Below are 9,885 nucleotides of genomic sequence, written 5' to 3'. Positions count from 1 at the left end.
AAGCTTAGCCCGGGCAATAAGGCGCTGTCGAGTTGGAGTATCAAGATTCGGTTTTCTCCCTCTCTGTTTTTGAGGGGTCCACGGATTCTGGAGAGAGAGAGCATTGGATATAGTTCTGTAAGGCACACCAAGAGAGGAACCGATCCTTCGGTTATTCCAGCCAGCGTATCGAGAGAGGGAGAAAGCAATATCACGCTCTCGGTAGGAGAGACGGGTGCCCGGATCTCGAAGAATAGGATATTGAATTGGCCGTGGATGGTGGCCATTGTTCCGGCGTACAAGATTCGGCATTTTTATGATATAAAATACAAGGGCCCCTGCCGTTGTTTTATATTATCTAGCTATTCTGGTGGCTTCTGCAGATTTATAATACGCTTACTGTGGCTAAAACAACGCCAGCGCTAGCAGGGAGCGCCGGCAGCCCGCTCAGGTAGCCCCCTTGTAGCCGTTGTGGCGGGCGCTTCCTTTGGCATGGGTCGAGCTACTTCTTTGGCCTTAGCGCAGCAAGGTGCCAAAATTGTCTGTTGCGATCTCAATCCAGAGGCTAATCCATCGGGCTACAAGTCCGACCTTTACATCAGTACAGCAGATGTCATTATGGGAAGAGGCGGTACGGCTTTCTTCCATAAAGCGGATATTTCCGTCTCCAAGGAACTTGAGGTGGCATGACACTAGGCGTGCCGCCCTGAATGAGTAACCAGCGTTAGCTGACGGTAACATTCTACAAAGCACCAGGGACTCAAGATCTTCAAAGGCCTTATGAGGCATAGACTGGATCAGTACATGCCGATGACGTTGGCATTCTCGCCTCTACGTAGATGTACAAATGAAAAGTTTTCATTGAAGATCCACGATCGATAATTTCTACGTTTGCAAACTAACCTATACAAGCCACTGCTTTCTTTTGGGTAGTAAGTGTTAAAGCTTCACTAAGATTTATCTTAGTATATAACGGGATACTACTCAATAAAGTTAGTATATGCATATAGGATCCTTGAGCATCCCGCATGTGATCCTCACAACTCACTTCCCAGATCGGATAGCTTCTTTAATGTGGAGAAGATCCGCGTATTATTGAACTGGAACTGAAGTTGCAAGCGGCTATGAAATTAGTCCATCCGCTCTGTTTGAGTTCCATTACTCTGTCCTAGTCAGATTTGACGTGTCATAAATAATGCCTTAGCGATGGTTGTATAAAGAGCTCATCAATGTCAGCCGGAACTGATAAAGGGTTTGAAGCACATTTCAGAAATTATTCCGACGTTCCAAAAATTTCTAAGCTGGAAACGAGTGAGGACCTGTAGAAAAAGAGAACAAAATGGCACACGGGCTTAGCAAAGGCTGGATTCAAGATGAGGTATGTACATCCCTCCTGACGAGTCGTGAACTCAGGTTGAAATTGATGTGAACTCTGATTTCTATAGACGTCTAGCTAGTTGTATATATACTAGGGGAAGGAAGGGGGCCACCCCCAGGGTGGCGCGCTAGTAAGTTCAGATGAGCCCTGCACAGCTGAGGCTTCAGCTCGGTTCTCTACAGCTGAGATTTCAGCTGGGTTCTCTACAGCTGATGTTCGGAGAGTAGTTTTCTGGCATATGAGTTGTTGATCCTAGGTTGTAGTGCTGCAACCTGAGTCGTGAAGTATGGGCGTTGATTGATCGTAGAACACGTATACCGATATAGACAAGGAGCTTACTCTGTTGAGCGGTCCAAAGAGCTCGGTAGGTTCTTCATCACCCCCACAAACGAAGACTCTGGACCAACGACTGCCTTGAAGGATCACAAGCCGGAGTTTGCGAAGGAGGAACAGGAGATTCTCGAGCAGCTGTACAAGGGTTGGCTGGGTTATTGGAACAAAGAGTCCATGCACGACCCGGGTGCCAACCAGTCGCGCCGGTTCTATGACTTCGAGGAGATGCTGAGCTTCGACATGTTTGGGACATCGGGGCGTGGAAAGTTCAACGAGCACTTTGAGGGCGTCTTCCCATACTATGTGGACGGGCAGATGGAGTACAAGGACTTGGAGATTGTCGTGCTCTCGCCGACCCACGCATTTTCCACCTGCTCTCAGCACACATGGGGCAAGGCGGGAGGCGACCCATTCAGCATCACCTTCCGCAGAACCGGCATTGCCAGGAAGAAAGACGGAGAGTGGAAGTGGATTCATGAGCATCTTTCATTCCCAGTCAACATGGCCACAAGGCTGGCGGACTTCGATGCAGAGACGGCGGCGTTGGACTCGTTCAAGGTCCAGTGATTGACTCCCGGCTAGCACCTTATAGAGCCTAGCTCTATGGTCTATACAACCTCACGAGTTCCGTGTAGAACTTCAGAACCTCAACTCCGAGAGCTGCCTCACTGAGCCTAGGAGCTCGCAGTTCGTAGCTAGGAGCTCGTTATCAACTAGCAGCTCGTACGTTCCTATATGAGCTGAACACCTATTTATACACCATCATTACCTTTAATATAAACACATGTTCATTTCAATCTATCTTCTGACGTCTTGGCGATTCCGCCCGCAATCAAGGATTAACGTCGCACGTGTATGCAACGAGGATGGAGGACGATAAAAATCTAGTGCAATAAGACAAAAATCTACCGTCAAGACTGTAATATGATCGACGTAAACACTGGACAAAAAGAGCTGTCTATTTCGGCATGGATATATGTTTGCGAAAGCCAAAGAGAGTGCAACTCACCAAGGACCAAAAGCAGGATCATTTTGGGGCCCAACGGGGAGGTCTCTCAAATCGGCACAACTTTCGTCATTGCCAAGGCATATCTAATTGTAGATATCCTCTTTCCCCGGGCACACAGCCAATGAAAGCCATTTCAAAACCAATCCAGGTCTTACGATGCGCCCAGGTTCAGGGCAAGCCGATTCGGCCGACCGATATGTCATGTTCTCTCGTAGCCGAAATTTATGAACATCACAAAATTGGGCTAACTCCGGAGCGTCCGGATAGACTAGAACAGGTAAAGAGAAAGTTTCCCGCCTCTTCACATTTCTGGAACGTTGGAAGATAGGAGTTTCTATGGGTGTCGCTAGCAAGGGCCACCCCTGTTGTTGTACCGCCCCCAGTACCTCCAGCCCTCTATTTCCAGATCTTTACTAGATATATATACGGGGTATAGACATCTTAACAGGATATAGACATCTTAAAGGGCTATCTATAGGCACCCTAATAGGTTGTAGAAGTTTATATAGATAGCGAGGCGTAGTTAACTAGCAATACTACAAAGGACCTTTACTAAGCCTTTATAAGCAAGTAACAAGCGAGTGACGTGATAATTTCATAAACTCATAATTTTCGGCTCCGACAACGCGTGACATATCGGCCGGTCGAATCGGCCTGCTCCGACCAAAGCGCGTACCACGTGCTGTAGATTGGCCGCGATGAATCTGTCCGGGAACATTCCTCAGTATTCTCTCGGATCACAACGGTTCAGACGGTAATGTGCAAGAGGAGTCGTGCAGCATCTAGATATATGCAAGGTTACTGTTCTAACGTAGTCATGACGCTGCTCGAGTTTCTAGCTGACGTCTTTTTTGCCTAGCATTCTTCTTCCTTAAATTGACAGAATCAACTTCTCACAGCCCTTCAATGGCGTCACCCATGAAAAAGTTTGCGGCCAGCGAGGTCGTGTTGCATAAGCAAAAAGAGAATCTGTATCTTCTTATTCATGACAAGGTCTACGACGTCTCGAAATTCATCGACCAACATCCGTGAGCGCACCCAGCCATCGTAGCTAGTGTTTTGCTAAAATATTCTCATGACACAGAGGCGGGCAGTCAGTGCAACTCGACCAAGGTGGGTTCGATGCCACTGAAGCTTTCGAGGAGGTTGGCCATAGCGATGCCGCGATCGAATTCATGAAGACCTTGCAGATCGGAGTATTGGATCGCCAGGTAAGGCACACCCTACATGCAAAAAGATGTTTTGAACCCCACTTGACAAAACGGGTTTCCTAGCCTGGAGACGAGAAGATCCTGGTTTCGTCAGGAAGCGCATACAAAAACTATACAAAGGCCCCCAGCAACCCCAGCCAGTGGGGATCGTTGCGTTTTCTCTTTGCTTTTGTGGTTGCAATTGCAGTTTTTGCAGCATGGACAGGGGTTCAGAGATAAGCTCGCTTGAGCCAGTTATGCCGTCCACACACTCGATAAACTCCAATGCAATCTGTCTAGTGGCATCCTGTTGCACGGCGGGACAAAGCTAGTGAAGATGCATACCCTCAGTGTGAGTAGCAACCGAACAGAGCGGGCACGGGCAGTGGAATAGCGTAACGATGAAGTCCCTATTGCAGCAGGCAAGTTGGGAACTGGGAAGAGTCGGCAATGTACGGAATTAGTGGGGAATAAGCTAAGGGTGCCTGCAACAACCAATCTTGAGTGCGTGAGTGGTCAGGTAGCCTGTTCAATGATGTACAGGGAGAGTCTGAAATTACTCAGGATGTTGAAACTACCCAGGATGACGACACCACTGGGACGAAACCACTCAAGCCGGCGAAATCACTCAGAGTCCAATTAGATTGGTTATCCTTCTCCTACAGTGGTTTGCAAAACTGGCTTCCCTATAGAACACGCTGGCCCGATGGCTTTCATGGGCAGATTGTCTCTCTACTTGCACAAAACCTCATTTTCGAGTTCTGAGAGCTATTGACACCATGCCATTCACGTTGGCCAAATCGCTCGAAAAGCGCCACCTTATTGTCCAACCATCAGATCTGGCCCTTAATCCGCCACAGAGCTATCTGTTCGTCCAGGACTTCCTGATATTATCATGCGCCATTCTCTACTGCTTCTGCTACATCTTTTATACGATCCGCACCAAACGGGACAGGTTCTTAGCCGTGCCCATCGACCTGATGTATGTATATTGTGGCTACAAGAATAATGAACCTCGGTGCATCACTCACTTACACGCGTGTCAGGTTTGGCAATTTAGCCTATGAGATGTACTATCCTTTCATTGTGACATGCAGCAAATTTCAGCTTGCGGGATGTCTTGTCTTAGTTTGCCGGATTTGACAGCTCCGTAAGGCGATTTGTCGTCGACAAGTGATACCTGGCAATCTTGGACTTGGACCTCGAAGTGGACATCGTCATACGCGTCGGTGTAGAGTCGATCATACTTTATGCGCCCACCAATGGCCGCCCACGACCAAGTAGGAGCGCATACTTGATCACGCGGAGGTCTCGGCTGGAGGTTCTCATAATTAATGTCTGCATTGGCCCAAAGGAGGCAGGGAGGCATTGCGGACTCCCAAAGCCCCGCGAAGTACTCTTGATGACGGAGACAGCGTCCGAAGGACTCCGCCATTCCCGCTATAGCTGGGTGCTTATCCGCCGTGAAGCTCAGCGCTCTGGCCGAGAACCCTTCCGCGATTCTCATCCAGCTCTGAAGCATGGCCGGTGGTGTAAACTGCCCGGTGACAAGCTTGGAGATAACGTCAGGATTTATCCCGAAAGACCCGTATGCGTTGTGTAGTGCCAGGCTGCTCCAGCCATCGCTATGCACAAGGCTCTGATTGGTTCGGCAATTCTACTGTGTGCGAAGGGAGCTGAAGTCGAGGACGCGGTTGGATAGCACGCGTTCCTGGAAGGTCCAGCCTCTCAGACCTAAGGGCTCAGTGTTCTCGAAAATCAAGGGTAAAAGTATAAGGTTACCAGCTTGACCATCAGTGCGCTGGCAAGGTAGGGAGAAGACTAGGTCTGGTAGATTGGAGCCAAGGGCTGACCGCTCACTTAGGAACCCGTCCCAAGCAGTTCTCGCCCGTGATGCAGCAATTGTGACCGCTGCACAGCCGTAGACTCTACCCATTTGGCCAATCTCATTTGATTTGTCGCTGTCATCGTCCTGGATAATGCATAGGGAGTCAATCCAGATGTATTTTAGTCCCAACCGCTCCGTGACAATCAGAGCATCTTGGAGGCTCTGCGGTAATTTGCCGGCTACAATTTTTCCTTTATATTGGGAAATGGTTTTTGCAGTTGTCTTGAAGGTTTGGTCGCCACCCCAGCTGTAAGATAGCGCGGCATAGTGCTCGATTGCGTTTTGCGACGTCTCCCGAAGTCGGTAAGTGGTAGTATTTCCATGGCGGAGAATTTGGATTAGTCTTGTAGGCATGAACTCCTTGGTACTCAGTTGCTGGCAATTATGATGAGACTCCAAACATATGCGAAGCCAGTCTTTCGCTGTGCTCAAGGCTAAATGGGAGCTAGGAGCGGGATTGATAGGTCGATTGTCAATTGCCAGGGCTGCGGGATCATCTACAAAAAAATTAGTAAGAGTGAAAGGCTAATAGCGGTGTTATTGAGAGCTACAGGGATAGCAAACCTGGAAGAGCTAGCATAGTGTAGACATTATCAGCCCAATCTTCCCTCTCTTCGTCAAGCACGCATTCCCACCGTAGCGCATCAAGGTCCAGGATACCAAATTCTAGACCATAAGCCGTTCTCCATTTTGCACCGATGGCAAAGTTAGAAGGGAGAAAGTCATCTGCTGTAAGGCTATTCAATATACGGCGAGAAATGGAACATCCGTCTTGTGAGTGTTGCTCCAAATCATCCATGCTTACATCCCAAAATGAGATCCCGTTCGTGATTGTATAAAGCTCTTTGAGGTCTTCTTCTAGCTCTATACTCTGAACATCATACCCGCATACATCGGACGCTAGAGCCTTTTGACTTTCGTTGGGCTGTAGCCAGATTGGCGTGTCATTGCGAACTGGTCCAGGCTCATCATAGAGATAGATAGTAAAGCCACTACAGTGTTTGCATGAATGCGGTGCTGAAATACCGCGTCCTTGATGCATTGACTTTGACTGGGCTTAATGATAACAGGTGAAATCGGTAGCGTTAGCAATGCTGGGCGCGGTTTAGGCCCGCTAGATCAAAGCGACACTCAGGCAGTGGGGTTCCAAGGAGATGGGTTTTCAGAAAGCGCTTGAAACATATCATAGCTCAAGGTGCGCTCCAACTTCCCATTACGCTCTTCAGAGACAATTGAGTGGTGCTTTAATTTGAGGGCCCGTAACATTCGTTGATGAAACGTGTCCATCCGATTCCGCCAGCAATTCTAGATATTTAAAAGGTCTTAGTAGGAAGGAGGCGGCCTTCAAGATCATTCAAGGGGTACTACAAGTAGATAGTAAGATGTGAGGTTGTAAAAGGCGAGACGATGTTAGATGAACTTACGTAATATGCACTAAACTGTTTATAGAGTAGCGTCGGTCTAGCTGGAATTAAGGAGACGAGGCGGCATGCATCGGCGCAGCCTCTCCATCATCTATCGTCTTCCATCTACAATCCGCTCATCCGTAAAATCGTTCTATACCACCGCGGTAAAAGTCCTCCGTCGGAGTTCTTATGTCTCTCTACTTGTGTCTTTCCGTGCTCACAATACTCTCCTCAATCCTCCACCCTCATCTGTTCATCCCGAAAATCCATAATACCTGGCACCTTGGTAGCTAACTAGCACACGCAGTTGAATTGATTGTTTCAAAAGCCGGCGAAGCCTCCAAAAAGAGACGGTGCCATGGAGAACGCGGGCCCTATTCCGAATAGAGAAGCCTTTCTCGCAAAGGACACTGTGTCATATATATGGAAAGGCCTTCAACTACCTGAACATGCCCTCAAGTCTCTCTCGTTAGAGGGCCATGGGCTTGGCCTGCCATCTTCCTTCAAGGTTGGGCATCTTGCCCAAAGCACCATAGGGCTATCTGCCCTGACAGCTGCACTTGTCTATTCTAGTCGCCATCAGTCAGCAGTACCCCGGGTCACAGTCCCTTTGACTCATGCAGTCATCGAATTCAAATCGGAACGCCTCTATGTGTTAGATGGGAAGCCCACACCTTCTCCATGGGGCCCCATTGGAGGTCTCCACAAGACATCAGACGGGTACGTCCGGATTCATGATAATTTCCCCGTGCATCGCCTAGGGGCACTGGAACTGTTAGGGCTGCCCCCGAATGCTTCAAGGAGCGATGTATCCAGCCAGACCCAAAAGTGGAAATCAGTTGATCTGGAGAAGGAGGGGATCGAGAAGGGACTTGTAATCTCCGCACTTCGATCGTACAAGCAATGGGACGTGCTACCACAGGCCAGCGCGATTCCCGACTTTCCAATCATCTTGAAGAGAACATCCAGCGTTACTTCCAGGACCATATCGTCTAGCGCTGGAATCGACAGATGTCTTCGCGGCTTACGCGTAGTGGAGATGAGTAGAATCATTGCAGCACCAGTGGCCGGCAAGACTCTTGCGGCACATGGCGCCGACGTGATATGGGTAACCTCGCCAAGTCTCCCCGACCTTCCCGTCCTGGACCGTGATCTTGGAAGAGGGAAACGAACCGTTCAGCTCGACATCAAGCACCCGGAAGAGAAAACCAAGCTTTTCGACCTGCTCCGCACGGCAGACGTCTTCATTCAAGGATACAGACCTGGTAGCCTCGCATCTCACGGCCTATCGACCGCGGACATCATCGCCATCAATCCGAATATAGTGATAGGTAACATGTCGGCGTATGGGCCTTACGGCCCATGGGCTCACAATCGAGGCTTCGACTCCCTTGTGCAAACATGCTCTGGCATGAACATTTCCGAGACGGAGCATTATGGTGGCGGTGAGCCGGCTCGACCCACACCTTGCCAAGCTCTAGACCACGCTGGTGGTTATCTTCTTGCTACCGGTATCATGGCTACTTTGTACAAACGTGAAACCGGAGACGGGATCTACGAGGTTGACGTATCGTTGGCTGGCGTCATGAAGTATCTCAGGAGCTTAGGACAGTACCCCGAAAGGACAGGATTTGAGTGCACTGACTACTCGAGCCCGGGGGAAGTTGAAGAGTATTTGGAGACACGAGAGAGTGGATTTGGGTCACTAAAAGCGGTGAAACATTCTGCGAAGATTGAAAGTGTGGAAGTTGGCTGGGATATCATGCCCAAGCCGCTCGGCAGCGACGAGCCCAGATGGCCGTTGTGAAAAGTTTTACTATTGCGAGTCAATCGCTACATAAGCACCGCGCCGAGTGTCCAGGTAACGCCAGTGCACTCCAAATCAGTTCGTTCTTCTCATCTCTTTGAGATGGTCTCCACTCTCATGATATAGGATGTCGAATCCTTGATTCTTTCAAACTTTTAGGACCACTTGCGCAGCTTAATGTCAAATAGTGGTTCATTTCAGGTCCTTCTTGAATACCCAGGAACGCCTTCTGATCCTCCGAGCCACCGGTCCAGCGGAAGCCGCCCATAGCCATCTAACCCGCCGACTCGCCAACCTGGTGGCATATCGATCTCTAAATCCTGTGCAGCGCGTTCAAGCTGCTCTGCGGTGGCTTTGACTTCTTCCGACGTATCCGCCGACGGTCGGTCTTCGTGTAGGCGCAAGTTCGCAGCGGTAAACGGTATTTGATTTCGCTGGGGAAACACGGTGCTTCCTCCGCTGGACGGTTCTGCGCCTTTGCGTTCTGCCGTAGGAGGGTTGGCGGCTCGTTTAGGTGATGCCGGTTGAACATGCGAGGGATGTCTGCATAAAGAGGGATCAGCAGTGTGTCCGCGCCGGATGAAAGGTGCGAGTGAGACCTACGATGCCTGTTGGTACTGCCCGCAATACTGCAAATCTGCGCGGATACCCATGGCGCTGGTTCAGAAGAAAGAGAAATAAAAGAGCACTCGATCGCAATTTGCCTCTGATACGATGAATGGCAACAAATGTTCTATGGAGGCGTCGTCTGGAGAATAGACTGAAGAAGAAGGCGGGTAGCAGCGAGCAAAACGCGAGTTTTTAAAGTGTGAAATTGGGAAGACTTTCAATCGCTCGCTGGACCTCAACAAAATATCGTAAAAACAGCTAGTAAAGAAGGCAACCGCTTCCGCCA

At 49.4% G+C, this 9,885-nt stretch overlaps 6 protein-coding genes across 6 annotated transcripts; 5 read left to right on the top strand and 1 right to left on the bottom strand.

The window, feature by feature from the left end:
- Positions 1–444: 444 nt before the first annotated feature.
- BDZ99DRAFT_389774 (uncharacterized protein) lies at positions 445–669 on the top strand (the record flags this gene model as incomplete). Its single annotated transcript, XM_033715655.1, has 1 exon — positions 445–669. A coding segment is annotated over one exon (225 nt), but the record flags the coding sequence as incomplete, so codon positions are not given.
- Positions 670–1,352: 683 nt separating this feature from the next.
- On the top strand, positions 1,353–2,257 carry BDZ99DRAFT_477320 (uncharacterized protein; the record flags this gene model as incomplete). The annotated part of the gene is made up of 2 exons (XM_033722108.1): positions 1,353–1,357; positions 1,684–2,257. The coding sequence occupies 2 exons, from the start codon at positions 1,353–1,355 to the stop codon at positions 2,255–2,257; spliced, it is 579 nt and encodes a 192-aa protein (XP_033575767.1).
- A 1,168-nt stretch (positions 2,258–3,425) lies between these two features.
- Positions 3,426–4,588, top strand: BDZ99DRAFT_463681 (putative cytochrome b5). The gene is made up of 4 exons (XM_033720125.1): positions 3,426–3,496; positions 3,559–3,727; positions 3,784–3,910; positions 3,974–4,588. The coding sequence occupies exons 2-4, from the start codon at positions 3,606–3,608 to the stop codon at positions 4,127–4,129; spliced, it is 405 nt and encodes a 134-aa protein (XP_033575766.1). The 5' UTR covers positions 3,426–3,496; positions 3,559–3,605; the 3' UTR covers positions 4,130–4,588.
- Positions 4,578–5,047, top strand: BDZ99DRAFT_463679 (uncharacterized protein). Its single transcript, XM_033720124.1, has one exon. It carries the CDS (start codon positions 4,669–4,671, stop codon positions 4,954–4,956), a length of 288 nt encoding a protein of 95 aa, XP_033575765.1. The 5' UTR covers positions 4,578–4,668; the 3' UTR covers positions 4,957–5,047.
- BDZ99DRAFT_444604 (HET-domain-containing protein) lies at positions 4,578–6,188 on the bottom strand. The gene is made up of 3 exons (XM_033717894.1): positions 5,712–6,188; positions 5,551–5,639; positions 4,578–5,502 (listed from the first exon to the last, which is right to left on the bottom strand). Exons 1-3 carry the CDS (start codon positions 6,129–6,131, stop codon positions 4,971–4,973), a joined length of 1,041 nt encoding a protein of 346 aa, XP_033575764.1. The 5' UTR covers positions 6,132–6,188; the 3' UTR covers positions 4,578–4,970.
- Positions 6,189–7,304: 1,116 nt separating this feature from the next.
- BDZ99DRAFT_40141 (CoA-transferase family III) lies at positions 7,305–9,147 on the top strand. The gene has a single exon (XM_033716228.1). It carries the CDS (start codon positions 7,542–7,544, stop codon positions 8,988–8,990), a length of 1,449 nt encoding a protein of 482 aa, XP_033575763.1. The 5' UTR covers positions 7,305–7,541; the 3' UTR covers positions 8,991–9,147.
- The last annotated feature ends 738 nt before the right edge of the window (positions 9,148–9,885 follow it).

Source organism: Mytilinidion resinicola, assembly GCF_010093595.1.
Source record: "Mytilinidion resinicola strain CBS 304.34 unplaced genomic scaffold BDZ99scaffold_11, whole genome shotgun sequence".
Taxonomy (NCBI): Eukaryota; Fungi; Ascomycota; class Dothideomycetes; order Mytilinidiales; family Mytilinidiaceae; genus Mytilinidion; species Mytilinidion resinicola.
Note: the sequence above shows the minus strand (reverse complement) of the source record. Positions and strands in the feature narration are given on the sequence as shown.